Source organism: Budorcas taxicolor, chromosome 9 (assembly GCF_023091745.1).
Source record: "Budorcas taxicolor isolate Tak-1 chromosome 9, Takin1.1, whole genome shotgun sequence".
Classification (NCBI taxonomy): Eukaryota; Metazoa; Chordata; class Mammalia; order Artiodactyla; family Bovidae; genus Budorcas; species Budorcas taxicolor.
This window is the reverse complement of record NC_068918.1, coordinates 86,386,481-86,411,648: the sequence shown is the minus strand read 5'-3', so window position 1 is coordinate 86,411,648 and position 25,168 is coordinate 86,386,481. Positions and strand designations below refer to the sequence as shown.

General features: G+C 48.0%; 1 protein-coding gene across 2 annotated transcripts in view; it reads left to right on the top strand.

The window, feature by feature from the left end:
- The first annotated feature begins 365 nt into the window (after window positions 1–365).
- Window positions 366–25,168, top strand: part of EZR (ezrin) — a 44,913-nt gene continuing 20,110 nt past the window's right edge. Inside the window, exons 1-3 of one of the 2 annotated variants that reach the window (XM_052645473.1) lie at window positions 366–439; window positions 1,346–1,433; window positions 24,523–24,606. In XM_052645473.1, the coding sequence (XP_052501433.1) occupies window positions 1,422–1,433; window positions 24,523–24,606 (96 nt within the window). In that variant the 5' untranslated portion in view covers window positions 366–439; window positions 1,346–1,421. Of the gene's footprint in view, window positions 519–1,345; window positions 1,434–24,522; window positions 24,607–25,168 lie in introns of both variants that reach the window. The other variant, XM_052645474.1, reaches the window with a different exon arrangement.

Below are 25,168 nucleotides of genomic sequence, written 5' to 3'. Positions count from 1 at the left end.
GCGAGGACGACAAAATGACCTGACCACGGGGACGGCCGCACCCCGAGAGGCCCCGCTTCTCCGCGGTGGCAGCCTGCCGGCCCCTGCAGTCTTATTTACACGTCCCTGCTCTCCCTCAGTCCACCGCGGGACGATCTCGCACCTCTCCTCCACCCTCGGGAGCTGAGTCAAGGTCAGCAAAGTTCTCCGAAGGCGAGGGGAAGGGCAGAGAAGGGTTGAGGGGAGGTCTTTCCGAGGGTGGGGGAGGCGGGGGGCGCCCCCTCCTGGGGTCCCCGCGGCCATCTTCCCCGCGAGCCGCACCTCGCGGGCCGGGCGGGGCGGTCAGGGGCGCGGCCCCGGGGCCCCGCCCCGCCCGGGACTCTCGGGAGCGCGGGCCGCGGGCGCACTGCTCGGACGCACGGATCGCTTGGAGCGCAGCCGTCCTCTGCAAGAGCCGCGGGTGAGCGGGGCGCGGCCCGGGTCGGCGGGAGCGGGGTTCGCGCCGCGCGCTCGGCGGAGGGGCCGGAACAGGACGACAGGTGTGGCGGCGCGGGCAGCCCGGCCGAGGGGGCGGGAGGCGCGGGGGCCCAGGACCGGCGGGACCCTGGCGCGGCCCACACACGCGGCATGTGGAGCCGAGGCTGCCCGCGTGGCCGCCGCGCGACCTCCCGCGCCCCAGCCCGGCCCCTCGGGCCCCTATTCCGGAGCGCCGGCGGAGCCCGGGCTGCGTGGACGCGCCCCCGGGGCCCGCGCCCGCGTCCGGGCGGGGACCATTTTCACAAAGTATTTCTCAAAGGGTTGACGGTTGCGGTTTCAGCCCTGGGGTAAACGGTTGGTTCACAAAGTGAAACTCTCCGTCTTCTGGGATCCCGCGGGCTTCCGGGACGCCCCGAGGAGTTCCTCGGCGGACAGCCCCCCATTACCCCGGTTCCGGCCCGGCCCGGCCCCCTGCCGACAGCCCAGACCCCTAGCCAGCAGCTGCCCCGCCCGGCCCCGCCCCGCCCTTCCCCTCCTCTGCGCTCCCCGCCCCTGCCCTCCTCTGCCCTCCCCGCCGCCCGGGCTCCGCGCCCCGCCCCCGCCGGGCCCCGCCCCTGGCCACACCCCTCCCCTGAGCTCCTCCCCCCGGCGCCGCGCTCCCCGCCGCCCGGGCCCCGCCCCGTGGTGCCTGGCCCCGCCCCGCCTCGGCGCTCCAGCCGGGCCCGCGGTAGTTGCAGGTTGGGCGGTGACTCATCGTGGCGCCCGCCCGGCCGGTTCTTAAGCGGCAGCGCGGGGCGGGCGCCGAGTCTCGGGGCGGCGGCAGCGGCGGGAGCTGTGGGGTCGGTAGGAGGGCTGCTGGGCACGCTCACTGGGCTTCCTCCGCTTGCAGGTCGGGAAAGGGCGTTTCAGCTGCTGCTGGAGAGCGTGTTTCCAAGGAAGGCGAGGAAACCCGTCCGGAACCGAAAATGCCGAAACCGGTAAGTCCCTGGGTGTGTATGGGCAGGGCGGGATGTGTTGAGCACGGTTTTCAAGCGGAGTTATCTGGGCAAGGTTTGGGGCTTTTTCGGGGTTTTTTGGGGGGCGGAGGGAAGAATAGAGTTCTTTTCTAGGCGGACGAGAGGGCAGGAGCAGGGAGGGGATCGTCTCCTCTCTTTCTCCCTCGTCATCCCTTAGTGGAACTCTTGGAGAAAACAAGATTGCGATGCTTTTCTCTCTACGGTCCTTTTGTTTGCAAGCCCCCTCCGCCGCCGAGCCTTGGGGGTTAGGATCTTTGAGAAAAATCAGAATGCCTTTTAGGCGGCTTCGGACGGTGGAAAAGCCCTGTCCTAAGACAACCTGGAAGTTTCTTCCCTGAAGAGGAGCCTGAGTCGCAGGAGAGGCAGGTGGCTTCCCACGGCGCGCGCCCGCTGCCTTCCCGGGTCTGGGAGCAGGCGCGCCCCAACTCCTCCCCTGGCGCTCTCTTTTAAAGGGGGGGGTGGGGGGCACTCTCTGGGGGCAGCCTCGTTCCAGTTCATCCTACTGAAGCCGTGCTCTGTTAACCCGGGAATTTGCTGGTGGCAGCAGGATTCCTATCTCGGAGAGGGCTTTGGTAATGAACTTGAATTGCACATGAAGGCAGGCAGCCCTGGAGTTTGATAAGCAGGCTCCTGGCGCACCTCCGAAACATCAGCTGACCCCCTAGCGCTGCTGCGCCCGCACCTCTTACCCCCACTTTCCCCGAATCTGATTTGTGTCGCCTGAATCTCTCTCGGGTGGGATGGTGGCCAGCCTGGGCTTCATACGGCTTTCACTTAAGTTGGGCGAACAAGGCAGCTTTTTTGTGAGCAGCATTTCTTAGCAAGTGGTATCTGTTCTACCAGCTTGAACACAGGTGAACTGGTGACCAGATAATTGGGGAGGAGATAATTGAAGATTTTTGGAGTTTTGAATCCCAGTGGCGAGAATATCTGGATACATTGAAAATTACAATAAAAGATTCCTATGAAAATACACCCCATACATAAAATACATAACTTCATATACCTATGGAGTTTCCAAACCTTCTAGTTTTTCAAACGAGTTGGTTCTGTAGTCAGTGCTTATGTGTTTTGTTTTCTACCATCACATTTTAGATTCTCTGAAAGGAGTACTTTATAAGTTTTGTTTTACTGTTACGTTAAATAAATTACTACCTTCATAGGCTAGCAGATTGAGAGGCCAGTAGAGCTTTCGCCTCAGTTACATCATCAAGATGATTCATTCACGATGCAGACAGTTTTTTTTTCCTACACTGAATTCTTTTCATTTCCAGTTGGTAGTTGGCACATGACCTTCAGGCTTTACAGTTCCTGTGGTATAAAACGGACCTAAACATAGTGCTTTACTCCGGGCATAGCCCTGTTCTGTTTTACTCAGAGCAGTGATTAGGAACTTAACCTTTCCTGGTATGTGGCTTTCACTAAAGAAATGATGTTGAGAGTTCAGCTTTTAAAATATCACTCAGATAACTGTCGGTATCCCCGTCTCCTGTCAGTCACTACTTTTGTTTCTCGTAAAGATCTGTAATTGGCTTTTGTTCTTTTTCTGGCGTGTGTGTTTTTTTGGTTTGTTTTTTGGTAGTGGAGTTCACATGACATACGCTTGACCATCTCAATGATTTTTAAGCGTATAGTTGAGTGGCGTTAAGTACGTGCACATTGCAGTGCAGTGGTCACCACCGTGCACCTCCAGAACTTTTTCCTCGTCCCAAACGGAAACTGTGCCCTTTAAACACTCACTTCCTTCTCCCCACTCCCTCCAGCCCCTGGCAGCCAGCCCTCTCCTTTCTGTCTCTCTGCCTTTGACTCCTCTCGGTGTCCCACGTGAGTGAGATTGCACAGCGTTTGTCCTTCTGTAACTGGCTCACTCCACTTAGCACTATGTCCGCAGAGTCCACCCTTGTGCCATGTGTGGGAATGGCCTTGCTTTTTAAGGCTCTGTCTTTCTTTCTTAGGGCAGGTATGTTTTTATTTCATTTGGCTTTAAAGTTCCTTTACGATGGACCAGAAACTTAACAAGGTTTTTCTGACAAAGAAGTTGTTGAATTCTTTAAGGAAGGATAGTAGTGGCCATCCTTGACTTGTAACCTCCTTGTATGTTAGGGTCGCAGTAACCCAGAGTAAGATTTTGAAAGACAATGTTTTATATAATATTTACAGTTATTTGCAGGTGGTATTGTGAGGTGTCCTTTTATGAGAGCCACAGCTGTCGACCATGGGAAGTTTCTACCTCCTACCTTTTTGGTGGAGTAGGGTCTTGGAGATTTTGCCTTGTAAAATGAATGCACTTAACTCTTTGTCCATGTGGATCCCATGAGGGCCATCTGCAGGTCCTTAAGAGCTTACTGGCTGGTGGGCCATCTAAGGCTGTTAGTGTATCTAGTTTTTGTTACTGTTTTTTGCTCCTTCCTTGGATGTTAAAGTGGATGCATCAGCAAGCTCTGCAGGTTTGTCCTTGGAACAGTTATTGATTCCTATTATTCAAGCCCAAACCAAGAATTTTGGTAGGTGACTTCCCATGGTGATTTTTAACAACACAAATGAGGGCAAATCGTAAAATTGGCTGTAGAGTCAGGATCTGGGCTGCCTTTGGCCGCATGAATTCGGCAGAATATTTTTGATTGTGTCTGAATAGTCAGTGGATGATGACTCTGTTCGCAAAACAACTATATAAAGGAAATGGTATCTATTTGCTGCTTTTTCTCTTGGTCCTGCTTGTTAAGACTGCCCGTCTGCTTTCAGAGAGCACCTTGGCCCCGTCTCTGGGTGCCAGGCACAAAGTTGTTGTGCAGATGGTTGCAACCGATCTTGTCCTCAGGGAGCTTACAGTCTGGGACCTGAGCCCAGACTCGGGCAGATGCTGGGAAGGGGACCTGGAAAACTCGCTGGTGGCCATCCAGGAGGGAAAGAGGCTTAGGTAACGTGTGACACAGCTAAGTAGAAAAGCCAGCCAGTGTGGAACTGGGCAGGCGGACCGAGGAGTCTTGCTCAGTCCCCTGAGCTGGTCCCCCAGGCGCTGCAGGGCTGTGATCCATCGTCTGGTTTTGCTTTTCCCAGAGCTGCTCTGGGCTGTGACGGATGGATGGCCAAGGACGATGGTTTGAGGTCCAGAAGGCACCACACCCTCTGCCCAGCTGGCCGCTCTGGCCTGGTTGGTGTCTCTCATCTGGGAGAGACGTGGGCTGGGTGCTCAGGGCCGTGGCTCAGGAAGCCTGCTCCGTGTGCCCACGGTCGACTGAAGGTGACCCGCGGGCTCCTTCCCCTTCCTGCTTCCTCCCTGCTCCCCCACCCTCTTTCCTCGTTGTGACAGAGGACCCACGGGGCAGCAGGAAGGAAAGCCGCTGCAGTCAGGCTTAGGGATGAAAAGGCTGTTGTGTCAAGGCCAAGCTCTCAGCTGTTTTCTGAGAAGTTTAGCCCGAGCTGCCTTTCAGTGGCACCCGTGATGCCTTAGCCATTCAGCCCTGAAGTGCCGATATGGAAGTTTCTAATGTAAAAGATCAACTCCCTTCAGTAGAAAAACTGAAAGTGTGTTTGGAATCCTGCCCTGTGCTAGAGTCATCAGATAATTTCTGAGATGCCCTTGGCTCTTGACTCTGTAGTCTTTTCCATTAAGGATCTTAATAGGGTCAGAGTTTACTGAATATAGTGATACATTTTCTACCTCCCTCATCCCCCCAACCGAGGACACGTGGAGTCACTTTTCTCTATCTCCCCCCCTCGACCACACCCAGATGGAGAGTTAGGCAGCTGAGACTCTCCCACGTGTTGGTGAGACACGCGGGCTGGGCGTTGTCGTCTGTCTTGTCCCGGTGGAAGGCACAGGGAACGGTCTGTGCGCCCATCCCTTTCTCCAGCACTCGTTTACCATGCTGGCGTTGAGGCTGGTGAGCAGACGCAGAAACAGCCCCTGCTGCCGTGGATTTCCAGTCTGGTGGGAGGGACAGACAGTGGTCGTGGGGTAACTTGAGTGTGTGTGAAGGCGTGCCTGCAGGGGAGCCCTGGGCTGGGGGTCAGGAGCAGCACTGCCTATGCTGAGAAGCTAGAGTGCAGGGTGTCCAGGTGGGGACACACCCGCCCGCAGAAACCACTTGCACCCAGGCCCTGCGGTGGGAAAGAGTAGGTGAATGTAGGCTTCCAGGAGAAGGTCTGGAAATAGCCCCGTGGGGGCTTAACTCCAGGGAAACTCTGAAGGGTTTTGACTTGGAAGGAGGTGGCCTGGTCAGACCTGCCTTTAGGGTTAGGAATAGGGCTTCCCTGGTGGCTCAGACGGTAAAGTGGCTGCCTGCAATGCGGGAGATCCGGGTTAGATTCTTGGGTTGGGAAGATCCCCTGGAGAAGGAAATGGCAACCCACTCCAGTACTCTCGCCTGGAAAATTCCATGAACTGAGGAGCCTGGTGGGCTACAGTCCACGGGGTCACAAAAAGTCGGACACAACTGAGCACTTTCTTTCAGGTTAGTGTTAGAGTTAGGTTTAGGGTTAGAGTTAGGGTTGGAGGCGGGAGGCGCTGTGCTGAGAGGCAGTGGCCCCCGGGACCTGGTGGGGAGCACAGGATGAGTTTGGGAGCTCTTTGGGAGGTGACCTTGTTGGGGCTCAGTGATGGGCTGGTTGTGCTGGGCCGGAGGGCGCCAGCTCGCGCAACTGGGTGGATGGCGGTGCCATTCACGCCATCCTCCCAAGATAAGGAGCCTGGAAAAGGATCAAGTGTGAGAGGGGAGGCCAAGAGTTTGGTGGGTACATGTTGTTAATAAATTTGCAACTGTGACTGATGAAAGAACTCACCTTCTTTCATGATTCTCACCGTGGCCCGCTGCCAAATATCTTGCAAATACCAGACTTTGCCAATGATAGTATTTTTGAATCTACATCAACTAAAGGTGGCCCAGCAGCTTTTGAGGTTTCTCCTGAGTGTACATGGACACTGTAGACACATTGTTAAAAGCGAGCGTTCATTTAGTACTGGACTCTCACTTCAGGGTGTTCGCCAGTATCTGGACATGTGAAGGTTCCTGGGGACAGGAAGACTGGACATCTGTGCTTTAAATAAGTTCCCCAGATGGCTCCGATGCACTCCCAGAGTCTGGGAACCGATGGTTTCATAGGAAGAGGACAGTTTTTATATATTCCTTTCTCTCAGGCCCCAGCAATGCGATGCGGCTGGCTTGGTGGAGTTGATACTGGTGGTTGTGTGTGGGCAGCGATGGCCAGTGTAATCCCAGCGCCTCTGCCCAGGCAGAGGCTCTCAGGGCGTGGATACACGGTCCTAGCTCCAGCGCCACGGGGGCCGACATTGGTGTTTGCAATGTGGCCAGGGTGGGAAAAGGGAGATCACTGGATGGGGCTGAGGCTGCAGAAAGGCAAGTCCAGCTATGGTGCAGAGCATATCTCTGATTTGAAGTTCTCTCTGCAGGGAGTTCAATTGCAGAGCTTAATTTGGCAGTGACCAGCGAGCTTTCAAATTTTGGCTCTTTGTTTTTAAAGGAGAAAAGAGGCCAACATTTCCTATTAAATGGCTGGGAACAAAGAGATCTCATTCCTTTTTCCTCTTTTTTCTCCTATCCTTCCACACTGGCCTTTCCTTTTAATTACCATCCTAAATAATAGTATTGTAATTTCTAACATTTTAAATAATTTTACTAGTTCTTGCATTTTAGAAAAAGAAAGCAATATCACACTAGTTAACATAATTCTTTACTTTTTTTAACTTAAACTTTGAGTCTGACACTTTGGGAATTCTTGGGATAATTCAGTATACCTCTTTCTTACAGTAATTAGACATTTCAATTCAAATCTGAAGTAGTAGGATTCAGTCTTTTTTTGAAAATTAGTGAATACATTTTGAATTATCCCTTATGTTTTATTTAACTTCAGTACTAACTACACTTGGGATTCAACTACTCAATTAATTAGTTTTTAATTTCAGCGCTTTCTGTGCATCTGCCACCACTAATTAAATATGGAATATCTATTGAAGAGACCAGAAAGCTGCCTTGTTTTGCTTCTAACATGCTATCTATGGCTTTTGACATAAAGAATAAAGATCTTATTCCAGACTTCTGTAAATAGTTTTCTTTTTTAAGAAAGAAAAATAAACTTTGTGCTATGAGTTAGAGACTTTTGACTTAAGTGAAATACTTAATATATATTCTGTTAACATCTTATGGAGAAACCCAAATGAACTTTTTGGCCAGCCCAGTATAATTAATGTACATAACTTTTCCAAATAAAATAAAGATGCAAAGAGCCATAAAAATAGTTTTGTAATTTACTATTTACCTGTACTTTGGCAAGCCATTTAGTTTCTGTGAGGCTCTAATTTGTTCATCTGTAAAGTGAAAGTTAAAGAAAAAAAAATTAAGTGAAAAGAATGTTATGTAAAATAAACTGAGACAGGGGACTTCCCTGATGGTCCAGTGGCAGAGAACCGTTTTGCAGTGCAGGGTCACGAGTTTGATCCCTGGCCAGGGAACTAAGATCCCACATGCTATGGAGCAACTAAGCCCATGCGCCACAACTAAGATCCAGTGCAACCAAGTACATTTTTTTAAGTTAAAGAAAAGAATAAAAGGTTTAAAAAATAAACTGAGACAAAGCTTGTATCTGTGAAATCCAAACAGTTTCTCTTCCAGTGTTGTAAACTTAAATTTCCTATGTATGCTTCTCCCTTGAAACATAATTTACAAACTTCCCAGTGTAACCTATAGTTAAAACTAAGGGCTTTTGTCCCTGGGTTGCTATAAACCAGGTGAAATTTGTCAATAGATCTTCCAGGGAAAACAGCAATGTGAAACATTCGAGTTATTTAGTGAAAGGGAATACTCGCTCTTTTTCATCCTCTATGCCAGAATTCCCTTGTAAATCACATGGCCAGAATTCCCTTGTAAATCACATGGGTTCCTTCCTCGTTTATTGAAGCCCTATTATATGCCCTTATGTGCTAGGTGTCGACTATAAAAATAAGAGGTTTTTGCCTTGAAGGGGAGTCCATTATGTAAACAATTGCAGTGCAGTATGGTGAGTATGGTAATAGAGATGCAGAATATTATATGCCCTGGAGAGCCTCCCAGCTGGGGGAGATGCCTCAGGTGGGTGTTGAGGGATGCATAGGAGTTCACCAGTGCCCAAAGGCAGAAGGGCATTTCAGGCACCAGCAGTGGTTGCTACTATTTGCCTTGTTTTACGATTCACATTCCATCCTCCAAGCCTGTTTAAACACCCATGGATGAATAGTAATGCTGTTTCAAAGGAAATGGAAAAAAATGTGTTATAATAATTATTTTTTTTAACCTAATATACTTGAGAAAACAAACCTTGTAAGCAATATGAAAAATTTCTGACCCTGACCGGACTTTTATTGATAAAGGATGAAACTTTATAATAAGCAGCATTAGACTTTGCTCTCCATTCTATTAGATTTGAAGTCACTACCCACAGCGTAATGTTCTTTTCTATTTTTGCCTGAGAGATGATCAATTTAAAACTGTCAATATAAAAAAATTGTCATTTCAGGTATCGTAAACCATTGTTTCCACTTGGATGGGGTAGGGAAAGGCCTCCCCTGCCTGTGGGCTACCAGCTAGGATTGGTTTTTACAATTTGAAGGGTTTTTCCAAGCAGTAAGAACAATAATATACAACAGCCACCAAATAGTGGCCCACAAGGCCTGAAGTATTTACTGTCTGGCCCATTACTGAAAAAATTTGCCAATCCCTGCTTTAGGATAAAACTAATTATTGCTGAGCCTTTGATGTAACTTCCTATCTACTTCATGACTAAGCTAATAGTGTATGGAGGCGGATCCACCCCATTGGTTCCAATTTTTAAAACTATTTTGTCAAAGTACAAAGAATCAGTTTCGTTAGCCAGCGTCCAGCGCATCGCAGGCCTGAGTTGGACGTTTCCTGTGAGCTTCATCACCAAGGAGCGGGCATGGCGGGCGCTGTGGTAATGTTTTAAACAAGGCTGGTGTTCTGCAGATCTTGTTTCTCTAGGGAAGTGGTGGTATCCTGTGTCACATTTGCTCAGCCATTGTATAATGACAGGTTTCTGGCATATGCTAAAAGAAAGCAATTTGTACCCGATATTTGAGTTGGAAAGAGAATGTTATATGAATGGGTTGCTTTTTTTCCATCACCGATCATTCAAAATTAACTATTGTCTACGTGTGAGTGTTTGAGCGAAGATGGTTTTATAATTTGATCCCTAGTTGGGAGCATTTTGGCTAAAGAAGAGCCCCTTCTCTTACTGTCCACCCCTTTCTGCTTTGTTTACCTCAACTTATTTCTACGCAAAACGGCGACAGATAAACTTGTTTCTTTGCTTTCTGTCTTTCCTGGCCCCAAAGTGAGAAGCCAAGTGGTTTAGGGGTGGGGGCGTCATTATCTGCTTCTGGAAGAGATGTTTAAGTGCTTGCTTCATTGGCAGATAGAGGGAAGAAGGGTCGGTGTGCAGGGAGCGTGCCTGCCGCTCACTGTCCCCAAGCCCTTCCTCCTCTCTGGGAATGAGGTCCCCGGACCTGCCTCGCACTGTGTAGCAGTGTCTCCTCTTTGTCACCACAGAGGACAGTGTATATGTGGCCACTCCACTCGGAACTAGTGAATTCTGATCTGATTAAAAGCTTTCATACCTCATGGTGGGCATCCTGTTTGGTTTCCCTGACTTAAACAGCCTAATAATTCAGTAGATTTTTTGCCTCCTTTTATTCTCCTGTTCTCACAATGAATACCACCACAACCCTCCGGAAAATTCATCTGTCATTCAGCAAGTAGAGAAGCTACTGTAGGCCGGGTTATTTCGGTCCTGGGAATATGTTGGTGCGCAGGATGGGGGGCAATTCCTGCTTTCAAGACCCTGACACTCTAGTGGAGAAAGATACCTGCTGTCTGGGGGTGATGGGAGCTGGGGTCCGCTCTCATCCTGGCTTTGCCAAGAGGTGCAGGTACTTGTATCCTTTTCACTGATTCTTTTCTTAGTTGAAGAGTTGAAACCCGGAGCGGAGTGACTTAGCCAGCAGCATGTGACATTTTTTTTGTTTTTTGGTAAATCACTATTGCATTGGACCGTGAGCCAAGGTGACATTTCTCCAGGAACCTGTTTTCACAATAGGTTTGGTGATAAGTGCATAGTCATTTGCAATACCTGCTTGGATTCTTCCATCATTTCTAAAGCATTTGTTTTAGTGAAATTTATACCTTCTGAATAATATTTTGCCTGTTGTACCATTACTACGTCAATAGGTTTTTTTGGTAAAACAGGTTTTAGAAACATATCCAACGTTGTTCTTTAAGTTTTTAAAGAGAAAACTGAATCACAGATCACTTGGTAGAAGCTCAGAACGTAAGTTTTAAATTGGAACTGCCTCTTTATTTATAGAAATATATATTAGTATTCTTATCAAGCTGTTTCATTGCCTTGATTACATAATTATGGATGTTGCTTGTTGGGTGTTCAAGTATCTGCTTACATAATACATTGCTGTTTGGGTGGGACTCTTAAGTGGGACTTAGATAGGGAGATAGGGTGGGGAAAACCTGATGTTTATTAAGAAACTGGCCAAACAGGGCAGTTTGGAAATATAATAAGATGACAGAGTTGCAGAGGGCATTGTATGATTTGCATAAATTGACTGTCAAACGATAGTTTTGAGGCAGTTCATTGGGGAGCCATTGAACATTGACTAGACTTTAACAATAATAAGTGCTAAGTCGCTCAGTCGTATCTGACTCTTTGCGACCCCATGGACTGTAGCTCGCCAGGCTCCTCTGCCCATGGGATTCTCCAGACAAGAATACTGGAGTGGGTTGCCATTTCCTTCTCCAGGGGATCTTCCTGACCCAGGGATCAAACCTGCATCTCTTACGTATCCTTCATTGGCAGGCAGGTTCTTTACCACTAGCGCCACCTAAGGAATAGTTTTTAATTGTGGGCTATGATGGGACATGGTGGTTTTGTATTTGTGTATGCTTATATATATGTATCTAAGCTTAAAATGGGCTTCCCTGGTGGCTCAGAGGTTAAAGCGTCTGCCTGGAATGCGGGAGACCCGGGTTCTATCCCTGGGTCGGGAAGATCCCCTGGAGAAGGAAATAGCAACCCACTCCAGTACTCTTGCCTGGAAAATCCCATGGAGGGAGAAGCCTGGTAGGCTACAGTCCATGGGGTCGCAAAGAGTCGGACATAACTGAGCGACTTCACTTTTCACTTTTCAAGCTTAAAATATATTTAAAGTCCATTAGGGCTACATACTGAAGTTTTTACAAGTGAAGTGATATACAATGGTCTTAAAATGTACCAGCAAAAAAAAATTTTTTTTAAGTGGTAGAGTGGATGAGTCAGGAGTCTTGGAGCTTTTGTGAATGTTTTCAGTTTTCCAAAATAAAAAGATTGGTTTTTATTGTTTTTTTTTTTTTTTTTTAAGCATGTTGTAGGGGCAGAAGGGAAAGATGCCATCGCTTTTTCAAATCACCAAATCCCCCCAGGATCTGGACCCCCAGAGGAGAACCGCAGTTCTTAGCCCTTCAGTGCTCTGACGAGATGGGGGACTGACTTAACCCCACCTGGGTCCTCTCGCCCTCCACACACCTTTTATTAAAGGAGACTCAGGTCAGAATTGCAGTGACTTGGAAACACACAGAACTGTCTGTTCCCAGTTGGTTCCTCTATGACTCTGTATTCCCACGATTTTTTTTTTCCTTGGTGGGGGAAGGGGTGACCCAACTAGAAATAGGTCATTGTCTCAATAGCTGCATTCTCGAAGCTGAAAATTGGAAGTGAGCACACGAGGGTGGGGCATTACTTAGTGGAATCTTGAGCAGCCATTTGAAGAGATGAGTGGGCAGTCTGTGCTGGGCCTGGGGGTGGGGTGGGAGGAGGTGAGACCCGAAGGAAATGAGGCAGCGGGGGAGCTGCAGGGGCTGGTGGGCGGGGTTGAGAAGCAGCCTCCAGGTCTCCTCACTCCCGTCCAGGAACCGCCTACAGAATTATAATCCCGCTCCAGATGTAGCATACTTGATTGTGACAAAGTATAAATTGAAGAGATTATTTTTTTTATAAACTTCCTGTAATTTCAGAAACAAAGGGATTTAAAAGCACACGTTCAACTGAAGTTGGTTTACTCAGCAGATTTTGTTTGCTGATTTTTATTTTTATTTGTTTAGCTTGGATTAAAAAAAAAACCATTGGTTGGGGTCTCTGTTTTTGAAAGACGGTAGAAGTAAAGACTTCCTGGTCAAGTTCAAGTACACCTTATCAAAGCTCCTTACAGGAGAAATACTGTTTAACACTGTTCCCAGTGTGGAAGTTAGTAATAACACTGCAGCACATGTGACCTTAACTAGGCGCAACGATTTATTTAAGAAATAGGACAAGGTTTTAGCGTGGGTTATTTCATATGCCCTTTGCTAAAACATCAGGTTAGCAAAGGAATTGTGTTGTTTTGACAGTTTCATTCTTTCACAAGCTTTCCCCGCCACTGGATTAGAAAACTGTTCACAAACTTCTAAATTTGCTAAGAAAACAGTGCGCTCGAGGTGGAATGAGGTTTAGTTGATAGGCCTTTAATTTCCTGTGTTTTATGAGCCTGGAATTAAACACCATTGTAGCATGTGATAGCCCTTTTGGCCCTGTCCCTTACTTTGTGTTCTTTTATGGGATCCTAAGTTTGTGGATATGATTAACCTCCCTTTTCAGTGAACTAAATCAGTGCTGAAATCGTTTGACACACCTAGTAAAGCTGAAATGACGTATGTCACAGAATCAAGAACCCACAGCCCAGTAGATACAGAGAAAGTGACCTCGAATGGTAATCTGTTTCACCTGCCCCGGAGCAGGGAGAACAGAGGTGGGTATAGATTATTTGTGTTTCTAGGAAGATACAAGTTTCTTTTGCAAAAGGTAAACTTTCTCTCTGTTTTTAGCCCTTCCTACGGAAAGTGGTGTCCATGTGTCTAGTTTAAAATGTACACACAGGGTGTATGTGATTCCCAGTGTAGAGGAAGTCAGATCCTGTTCACAGACGCTCCCAATAAAAGATCGTAAAAACCAAGAGCCAGCAGGTATCAGGGATATTATTTTCACGTGCCATGGGCAGGTAGGGAAATCCCACCAGGTTACCCCACAGTGGAGACCTGGAACTTGGATGAGAGGGAGGATGCTTGCGTTTGTCAGGGGGCTGGCAAGCGGTTTCTCACGGCCTCAGTTTCCTCCTTCCAAAGGCAGTGCCTCGGCTGGTGAACTGCGGGGAGGGTGTAGCACTGACTGTTTCCAAAACCCCGGTTTTAAAGTAGAGGCGGGGACTGACCCTCCTTTTTAGTGGGACGCTCAGAAAGTTCCCTTCCAGCTCTAAGGTCAGGATTTTCTCTAGTTATGAGCACAGGCAGGACTGGTTTGTCCGCTTTTTGTATTGTTAAGCAGCCTTGGCTGACAGGAAGTGGGTCTCGGGGCAGGAAGTGGCCTACTTTCAGAGGAAAAGGAGCTCTTTAGAAAGACTCAGGATTTCACCTCATGTTCTTGAAATTTATACATACGATGGATAAAATTTATAAATACGATGGGTCTTAGTGGATCTGAGCTCTTTTTTCCTGTCTGTATCATCTGTCCATAGACTTTACAGACTTCGCACCCTGGAATTTGGAAATAACAAACTTTTCAAAATGTTAAAATTGGTGAAGATACAGCTTTAGGACTAACATTTTAAGAGCTATACAACAATAAATATTTTTAATAGGTAAGGAAATTTCTAGGCCTCAGTTTCTCAACCTTTGAAAGAAGGTATTCAGGCTAACTTTTACCTAAATACCCATTTAGAGTCATCCCACGAAACAGTTACCCCTCCTCGCTACTCTGTGGCTTCGCTGATAGCTCAGTTGGTAAAGAATCCGCCTGCAATGCAGGAGACCCGGTTCGATTCCTGGGCCGGGGAGGTCCCCTGGAGAAGGGACAGGCTACCCTCTCCAGTATTCTTGGGCTTCCCTGGTGGCTCAGCTGGTAAAGAATCCACCTGCAACGCGGGAGACCTGGGTTCGATCCCTGAGTTGGGAAGATCCCGTGGAGAAGGGAAGGGCTACCCACTCCAGTATTAGGCCTAGAAAATTCCATGGACTGTACAGTCCATGGGGTCACAAAGAGTCGTACATGACTGAGCGACTTTCACTTTTCTTTCCTCCCTGTTCTAACCGTTCTACTTAGAGCATATACATTTACGTAACGTAAATAGGAGCTAAAATATGGCGTAATGTAGATATCTGAAACAAGCCATAGGGAAATTCCAAGACCCAGCTTTCTCGTTTCACTCGGCCCTGTTATTATCCATAGCATGTTAAGAATTTAGCTTTTTCCCTGTAAGCTTTAGCCCAAAGGTGGTGGAGGAGAGCAGTTTGGAAATGAGAGGTATGTGGTGTGGGTTTTCATGATCCTCTCCAAGTTCCCAATACTCCTTAAAGTGATACAAATTCTCTGTAACGTAAGGTAGGTGCCCACCCCAGGGCATCTTGACCCTCTGAAGATGGGAACCAAGATACTCTCCCTATCGTTGCTTGGTTGGTAATAGAGTCACACGGGCTCATTTGACGCTGAACTCTCTAGATCTGACTTCACTTTTCATCAGTGTGCGTGTGTGTGCTAATTCGCTTCAGTCGTGTCCCTGTGGACTGTAGCCCACCAGCCTCCTCTGTCCATAGGATTCTCCAGGCAAGAATACTGGAGTGGGTTGCCATGCCCTCCTCCAGGGGATCTTCCAGGAGACCAGAGGCAGCCAACACAGGCATCCCCCTGTCCTTGTAGTCCCAGGAATAGCGCCTATCCGTGAATCAGGGAGCGAGGTCAGCACTTTGACCTCCTCAGGAGTTGTCACGAGTGGGCTCTTGTAGCCCTAAAGTTGGATGGTTATATTATTCCTATTACTAGGCAATAAGAGGCTGCTGTGTTACCCTGGTATTGTACAATTCTATGAAAACTTTAATAGAATGCGAGTTTGTGTCTGTCCTACCCATGTGTCTCAGCTGGGTTGTTGTACCTCAGACCAGTTGATGGTGTGTGAAATTCTTACTGCATTGCCTGGCAGTTTGTGGTCTGATTAATTCCATAGACTTTTTGTTTTACAAGATTTGTGGAGCTAGAAGGCCAGTTTTCTTTGGCATCTGGAAATTTTTCCTAAGCCTAAGAAGCCGGTTTCTTCACCTTGACTCTCTTCTTTAACCTTGAAAAAGAAGACAGGAGATAACGACTGGGTACAAGTGGCACAGTGGTAATCTCTCTGGCAATGCGGGGGATGCAGGAGACAGGAGTTCAGTCCCTGGGTTGGGAAAGGTCCCCTGGAGAAGGAAATGGCAACCCACTCCAGGATTCTTGCCTGGAAAGTTCCATGGGCAGAGGAGCCTGGTGGGCTGCAGTTCATGGGGTTGCAAGAGTCTGACATGACTGGGCACAAGCACACACACGTAATTTATCTTGAGCTTAAAAGGAAGGAGTAATGGTGAAAATTATCACCCACTGGCGGTCAGGTTTGCCATGGGGCTATATTATTATTAGTAAGATGTATTCAGCCGTTCTTCACACCTGCTCTAAAGGTCAGTAAACCACATGAAGTCTGGTGCTAAGAGCTCGAGCTTACACGCGTGCCTCTGGAATTTCTGGTCCAGCTTGCCTTCAGGTGCATGGTGACAGTAGCCTCTGCTGTTGGTGGCAGCAGTTTAGAGCGACCCCTGCCTCTGGACTGACAGCGTAGTTGATGTCTCTGCCACTGCAGTGAGTATCAGTTTACTGCGGACATTACTCCGTTTAATGAAAACTTGTGTTTTAAGGCCACGTTTCTGTTTTACTCGTCTTCTTTCTGTACAGTGTTTTCATTTTTTTTGACATACTGGTTTCTGTTTTGACCTCTCTATGCTTACAAGAATGGTGTACCGCATAGGCGTTTTCTCAACTGCCTTTCATGAACAGAACACTGCTGCTAAGTCGCTTCAGTCGTGTCCGACTCCGTGCGACCCCATAGACGGCAGCCCACCAGGCTCCCCCATCCCTGGGATTCTCCAGGCAAGAACACTGGACACTTCTAAAAATCTGTACGCTTATTAGAAATTATAGCGATGTAAAGTGTGGTCATCGGATTTTTAATGGCAACTATTTTGTAGAGTTTTGTTCATAATAAAGTGTTACTGGGGGCAGCACTGAACATCTAAGACAACCACTTCATTTTATAGAAACAAAGTTATCTGTAATATATCAGCCATTACCTCGACTATCTGAGGAGGATTAGTGATGTGGCCCGAGAGGAGCTAAACAACAAAAGATCACTTGGCCTTTGGGGCTTTCTGGCTTTGCTTTCTAAGTTGGCTGAATTCGACCTGTTGGTAGAAACAGGTCTGCGTTTCTACACTCAGCTGATTCCTTAATCGGGTTTGCTGAGCTCATGGTAATGATTTACAGAGGGTAGTTACCTGTTAGCCAGCATTTGTAAATGGCCACTGTGTGTCATAGCTAATGCTGGCACTTCACTGAGTTGGAGTATTGTTCAGAGAGATTGATTTTTATCTTAAAGGAGATCAGGCTGCAAAGAGGACTAGAACAGGGATTCCTCTGAGGAGACAGCCTCATTAAGAAAACCTGCCTGTGTGAGTTCAGGTCTAGTACTGAACGAAAGCCTAGTCGAGAGTATTTTCCTGTGGTGGAGGATCAGTAGTAGCCATGAATACATTAAGCTTGGGGGTGTCTCTGGCCGACCAGTGGGTGACGCTTCCAGTGGTGGGTGGGGTGCAGGGTGAGAGGAGATGGATCCCTCGTGCTCAGGGTGCAGAGCAGAAGCAGTGTTGTAGCAAATTCAGTGAAGACTTTTGAAAGTGGTCTGTATCCTCCCCAGTGAAAAAAGTTATAAGGAAACAAAACTGGGGTGGGGGGAGCCCTTAATCTTGCCAACTGGGGTCGGGGGAGCTGTTAATCTTGCCAAAAGAAGCTGGGGCTCATTCATGTTCAGGGTGTTAGCCAGGCCTCTTTCTCCAGAGCCGGGCTGCCTGGGTGTGGCCTCTCTTGTGAGCGGGGGAGAGCCGGGCCCCCCCAGCCTCCTGAGTCAGCAGCTCTGGGCCCAGGGCCCAGGAAGCTGTCTCGACAAGCTCTCCAGGTTAACTCTGCGGTGCGTTCAAGTTTGAGAACCCCTGGCGGAGCATGGGGCCCCTGGGGGAGCAGCTGCGCTCCTGCCTCCTCTGTGCCCAGGAAGCAGGCCTGGCATGGCTTCGGTGAACGGGCCCTGGAGGGGTTTAGGGGGTGACTCCACAGAAGGAAAATACAGAGGTAGTGTTGAGTTAGAAAAAGATACTGGGCGCTTTATTGAATGCTGGCGATGGTGTGCTGTACACCATCGGAGTTAAATGCGAACAGGACTGTTGCTGCTGAAAATTTAGAGAAAGAACTTGAGTTGCTTGGGAGACCCCTGAACGAGAGAGCCTGGGTTCTCCCCTCAGCCCATGGGAGGGCTGCTCGCTCTGCCCACCCGCTCCTTGTCTGTAAAGGGAAGGCGCTCACAGGCCTGGTGGCCTTCAGTGCCAGGGTGCCCCGGGGTGGACAGGAGTCAGTGCTTGGCAAGCTGGCACCGTCTTCCTGAGAACACAGCGTATTTTTATTTACAACTTAAATGACACAGGATACTTAAATTGCATTTTGGTTTAAAAAAAATGCATTTTCTTTCATCTTCGCCCCTAAATTTTTTTTATCCATTTGAATACCACATTGACCATAGTCTAGTTCAAATGACTTGTTTTCCAGCTGTTTCATATTTATCATCACCAAAGAACATGGCAAGTAATAAGGAAGGTCTGCAACCCAAAATATCCACCAGCAGCGAATAGACAGATGAAAGTGATCCAGGTAGCGGAATATTACTCGGTAGTAAAAAAGGGGGAGTGCTCATACATGATACAAGGGATAAGTCTTGAAAATGTCAAGTGACAAGACCCCAAAGGCCACATGGTAAAATGATTCTGTTATGTGAAGTGTCCAAAATAGAGAAGTCTGTGGGGACAGAAAGTAGACTCTTGGTTGCCAGGGCTGGGAGGAAGGAGTAATGGGAGTGACTGCCAGCGGGCATGGCATTTCTTTCTGGGGTGATGAAATGTTTCTAATATTAGTGGGTTGGTTGCATAACTCTGAGAAGTTACTAAAAACCACTGAAGTGCTCATTTTAAATGGTGAGTTTTATGGGATGTAAGTTATATTCTAACAAAGCTGTTGTAGACTAATGATTCAAGGATGAAAAACCAAAATACAATATCGTCTCAGTAATTATTCAGTACGTGAACCAAAATAGCACCTGAAGTTTGAGGATTTTACAGTTTGTTTCAGTTGTAAAGCTTTTTTCTTCATCACACTCCCGGGCTTTCATTCTCCCATTTGTGGGAGAAATTTTACCGGACAACTTCCTGTCAGAGCCTTTCTAAGCATTTGAAGGTTCTTATCCAAATATTTGAAAACTGTGGAAGCTGCTGAAGTGGCACTTTGGAAGAGGGTGGGGATGTTGGAAACAGTGCTGACATTTTAAATGATTATGAAAGGTCAGGCTCTTGGCGTAATCTTGGTGGTGCTTAGATAGTTGTGCTCACACTAATTTTGAGTAAATGCAGGTGTGATAATATAGGGATTAATCTGTTATTGCTGAGTCCACTGCCTGCAGTCCAAACATTCAAATGTTACTATTTGAATTTCCCTTTCTAAGTGGGTTTCCTGATTCCTCCGAGTATATAGTAAAATCACTGCAGACTTGCTTCCCCTGCAGTATTCTGGCTTCTAAATCACCTGAACCGGGTTGGTCTATTAAGATGTAAAGCAGCTGCTTGTTTGTGGAAGAACCGGTCTTGAAATTCTCCCTCCTGTCTTGGTCTTCAGTACAGTGTGAATTTATTTTGTAAAAAGTGTGGCAGGAGAGGTTATCTTTCTTACACTGAGTTTAAAGTAGTTCAGCAGGAAGTAGACATTTCTCAAAGGAAAAATTGCAAGACTAGATTTCCTTACCAAAGTGAGGAGACATTAGTGAGGGAGGTGATTTGACAGCCAGAAATTCAGCTTACACATATACGGGTCACAAGTAAAATAATAGTATTTTATCGTCAACTCTCTCTCTTCCGTATCTCAGACTCTTAGAAGGCATTTTAGATACCACTTTGATAAAATTACACTGAGAAGGCTCAAAAATCATGTTTTCCAAAGTATATTCTGAAAAGTGCTGCTTTTTTGCGATACTCCGTGGGGGGGAGAAAAAATCTCTGTAGTCAGAAGAATCTGGGAAACCTCAACTAAGGCCCAATTTGCATGAATGCCTCACACCCTTAAAGCCTTTTGATTAACTAAACAAAGAAAACAGAAACCGAGACCCTCAAGCTGTGTGACCTCAGAATACTGCCTCCCCACCCCCCAGGCCTTTTCCCCTCTCGAGGTTCAGGTAGTTGTGCAGAAAGTGCCAGCCACGGGGTGGATGGTGCAGTGTCGGAAGCCACTCCTGTCATTAAGCTGTAGAATGCAGACTTGGAAGATCCCTTACAGATAAGTCTTCCCATTTTACGACGGACCGAGCTGGGAATGCCTCCCCCACACTGGGGGCTGGGACCGCGGGGGCCAGGGTGGGAGGGGGCCTGGGCTCAGAGGCCGGTCCTGCTGTCCGTCTGCCTTGTGTTTGAGTGTCCATCTGCCGGACAGAATGAGCCAAGGGGACGGGAGGTTTATTTCATTTTAAGAGGGTGAGTTGTTATTCCGTGTCTATTTTTAAAAACCAGATTGGGGTTTAGCACCTTTAATTCCTTCTTGGGAAAAGAGCTGTGGGTTGCATTGGAGCAACAGAACCTGTACTGGATCGTGCGTCTGGTTGGAGAGGAGCGTCTCCCTCTTTGCGCGTGTGGAAACAGGTGTGAGCTTCTCCTTTGTCCATGAAAACAGTCTCCCAGCCGGCTCGTGATTCTCACGTGAATTTCCCACCCCTCTGCGCGCCTCACCAGAGGAGGAGCCAGGGTGCAGGTGTGCTCAGCCCTGTTCATTTCTTTGCACCCTGTGGACCGTAGCCCATCAGGCTCCTCTGCCCATGGGATTCTCCAGGCAAGAATACTGGAGTGGGTTGCCATTTCCTCCTCCAGGGGATCTTCCCCACTCAGGGACTCAAACCCAGGTCTCCTGTGTCTCCTGCATTGGCAGGCCGATCCTTCACCACTGAGCCACCTGGGAAGCCCCTAAAACACATTATCTTACTCTAAAATTCTGACCTAGTATACAACTGGTTAAAAAAGCCTCACTGTTGTAGAGTGCTAATATGATTCCCATATTGAAACTGACTAATGAATTCCCATTGTAAATAGTGGAGTGTGGTTAGGTCTGGTTCCTTTAGCTTCATCTCATTATTGTAGAGAGCTAATGTGACTCCCATATTGAAACTTACTTATGAATTCCCATTATAGTTAGTGAAGTGTGGTTATGTCTGGTTCCTTTAGGTTCTGACATTTTAGAAATCTAACTGCATCTTCATGCCATAGCTTCAAATGGAGGAGCGATTGAAGGAGCAACATGAATTATTTATCATCTACGCCAGCCACGCGGTTCTTTGTGTGTCTGTAAGGGGTGAGCGTACCTGGGCAAAATTACACTTTATCACTGCTGCCCCCGTCAGACACAGCAGCATGTTAGAAAGGGTTTCAGCCTGGGGAAAAAACACTTGCCCTTTTAGGGGTAGATTTTAAATGACTAACTGCACACTCCCACTGCACATTCCTATGGGATTTTGCTGCCTGCAGAGAATATTGCCTTGAATAAAAGTGTGTGATCTGGGGGAGAATAGAAAGGCAGTAAAGATGGCAAAACACGATGGGTTTCTCCAGTCTTTATGAGTCTTTTGGGTTTGCATGGTGACGCATTTAAGCCCTGGACCTCCAGCTTCTCGTGGGACCATTCTCACTTTTGTAACGTGAAGCACGTAATCCCACTTTATTTCTGTGGCACCACTACAAACACAAGAGCTCGCTTTTTCCAGGTTACACTTAAAGCAACTGATTGTATCAGGGAAACTGGACAGGATAGTAAACAGGAGAGTTGGGATGCCTAAGCCCAATTTCTTTAAAACAACAACAACAACAACAACCCTGGGTAAGTGGCCAAAACATGCAGATGAATGGTCCCCATCTTCTGAATAAATGTGTCACTTTAAACTGAAAGTTCATGCTTGATTGTGACAGATGTGTGAAGTAACACTCTGCTGATGGAGGCAGCCATGCTGTGGCCCTCAGTTTCCCCAGAGGGTGTGCGTGCATGTGTGTGTGTGGGTGTGTGTTGTGAATACTTCTAGAGGATTGGGGTGGGGGGATACCTGTGTTTAGTGGGTGGGCTCAGGGATGCTAAACATCCCGTAGTCCTTGAGATGGTCTTGCAGAAGGAATGCTCGTACTGCCCAGAGGAGCATGAGCCCCAGCCCCTGTGAGGGGCGTGAGGAGGCTGGGGACCTGTCGAGGCACACACGTCCAGTCCTGCAGGGCAGCTTGGGCTCATTCACGTGGGGTTCACCCGATTGTGTGGCTGTCATGAGTTCTCCCATCTCAACCTTGGTCTCAAGGTGGTTGACTGTGCGCCATTAGTGAAACACGCATATACTGATCACAGTTACCTTGAGTTTGTGCTCTTGGGGATTGTCTGAAAATGTTAGTGCCTCCCTGAATTTGGACTGGGGCCAGTTAGCTGTTCCTTCTGACAGGGCTGGTGGGGAGACGCCTGCCTCCCACTGCTGGGCCCGGCCCGGCCCGGCCCGTGGTCAGAAGAGCCTGGCCACCTCTCTGGCTCGCCGGCTGTGTTCCAGGTCCTACGCCAGATTGCATGATCACCAGCGTGTTGGGCTCGGGAAAGTTCCTAGAAAGATCAGGCCAGGTGACACTTGGCACAGCGTCCCGCTGGAGCTGCTGAGGGTGATTTTAAGTCCCTGTGGTGGGAGGGGCAGTTTTTGCAGGTTGCACAGACCCTCCTGATAACACTTAATTTTTGAGAAGTTCATTTTCTATGTACTACTGGCTTGTCACATCTTAAGCTTAGTAAAACTATTCATTTTGCGGGTTATTGCTTTTTCAAAGAGTTGTGTGAACTTTGAGTCAAATGTGAACCTGCTCAGAAACTCCTCCGCCCCCCCCAAATTCCTGTTAATAAGTTTGCAAAATGGTTAAAAATGGTGTAGTGATCACTTTTTTGTGTTAATTATTAGCATTGGTCTTAGGAGGTGACTTTTTTTTCTCTTCCTCAGATTTAGAGGTGATCAAGGTTTAGAAGTTAGGAGTCTGAAGTGTGAGCCTCTGGTCATTTGCATTCATCTCAACCAGGGTAGCAGCTTTGTCTTCATTGTCTGGCCCACCTTGTCTGGTCATTCAGTTCCTGAGTCAGTAAATAATAGAGAAAAGCCTGTTTGAGGTCCAGCGTTTGTCAGCCCCCATCTCCCCACTGTAGTCTCAAGTGTGGCATCCATTGCAGGCTTCTAAGTGTAACCTGGAGCTGCGTTTTTTCCAGAATGTCTGCGTTTGGGGCTGCTTTTCCCACCTCTCATATGTGCCCTTGGAACCATAATTGAGAGAGACTCGCTGTATTTTGTGCTTCGTAACAGCCATTTCATGACTTATATTGCTATCAGGAAAAGGAAGAAACTTAGGCTTTATGCTTTGATAAAGACTCTAAAATGTGCCTAGTCTTGCTTCTTGGTAAACTTCATTTCTTGAATGTGTAGACTTGAGATCGGGGAGGAAACTTTCTAAAACCTGGGCTGTTGTATCTTCCCTGCTCTCTGTTATGTTGGGCAGAGACCCTTTAAGACAGACTGGATGTATGTATCCATCATCACAGTTGTGAGCATTAGGGAAAAAATGATGTAGACAAAAATTAGTCTTTACGACTTCGAGTCTATGTATCCAGCCAGGGCCTGACACACGTTCAGAACTTACATCAGGAGGCTAAATAATACAGTTAATCTGTGTCCTCGTTACATTTCCATCTGAGTGGGAAGAGTTTGGAAAAGGTGCTGGCACCCCACTCAAGTACTCTTGCCTGGAGAATCCTATGGACGGAGGCGCCTGGTAGGCTACAGTCCATGGGGTCACTAGGAGTCAGACACGACTGAGCAACTTCACGTTCACTTTTCACTTTCCACTTTCATGCATTGGAGAAGGCAGTGGCAACCCACTCCAGCGTTCTTGCCTGGAGAATCCCAGGGACGGGGGAGCCTGGTGGGCTGCCGTCTATGGGGTCGCACAGAGTCGGACACGACTGAAGCGACTTAGCAGCAGCAGCTGTTTCTGTATTTCACTTGGAAAATGATGAGAAGCAGACATTTCTTAAGCACCATAGTTGCTGTGATACTTTCCTCCGGGGCTGTGATATAAAGTTGCTAGATTTGTATGTTTTTCTTATGATAGTGACTTCAGGGTTTTTGCAAGTGATAGATTTGAAAATTGCCTGTAAGTAAGTGTTTTTAAACCACCAACTCTATGGCAGCTTCGATGACATTTTTTCCAGCCTTCCCAGCAGTCTTCCTGTCCTAGTAATGCTTCTGTGTTTTTCCTGCCTTCATAATTATCCTTTTGGATTCCTACACGGCACTCTGTCCTCCTGGGTGTGTCTTCAGCCGTTCACCCACCTCCCTTCACTGTTGAGGAGGTCTCCAAGTTGCTGTACAGAGCCTTCTCTCCTATTACCTGCAGACTTGGTGTGGGTTCCCCGGGGGCGGCTCCCCGCCTGTGGGCCTTCATGGACCTGTCGTAGGGGTCAGAATGTGGGATGGTGTGTGTGTGCAAAGTGTGTTAACAGTCATCAAAGTATCTTTGTAGAAAAACAGCTTAGACCTAAGTGTGAGTGTGCTTTTTTTTAAAGCCACAAGGACACACATTTGAATCCAAGCTGCGTGTGTGTGCAGAGCTGGATGTGTGTGTGTGGTGACAGACATGAGTTCGGGTGTGGAGGAGGAGCACTCTTGCCATGTTGCTTGGGACCTTTGGATTTCGGTGGAAGACTCGGGCTACGTCTACAAGAACACCCGGTTAAGCGTGATGTGTATTTCTTTCAGATCAATGTCCGAGTGACCACCATGGATGCGGAGCTGGAGTTCGCCATCCAGCCAAACACCACAGGAAAGCAGCTTTTTGATCAGGTTGGTCTCTGTGCACTTCAGAGGGTTCCCAGTTAGAAAAGAGCATCTGAATCCCTTTGTTGGCTGAGCACAGTCATCAGCCTCCATCTGCAGTTTGCTCTTCTTGATGGAGCTGACCGTTTATTTGCCACCTGCCAGCGGGACTCATACTCTCCAGGGGTGCCCCCTGTCCACAGCCCCCGAGGAGAGGGGACCCCAGGGCCTGAGCCAGGGCCTCACCTGCGAGCCCTGCCTGCCACCTCTCCCGCGGGGGTCTCCACAGTCCCCCTGGCTATTCCCTGCCACCTGGTGCAGGGTGGGGGACAGGGCACAGTGAGGAGCCAGGCTGGCATCTCCTGGCTCTCCCTGCAGCCACAGCATCCCGAGCCCCTAGGGTGCCAGCACGCACCCCTCCCTTTTAACAAGAGCAGCAAACCACGGTGAGGGCCATGATAATTCTTCCACAGAATAGTTTCCGAGCTTTAGGCAGAGCGAGACCTACGTTTCTGGGCTCCATAGATTCTGTGCTGGGACTGAGGGCCCAGTAGGGTGACGGGGCTGGGTTGGGGGTGTGCATTCCCGG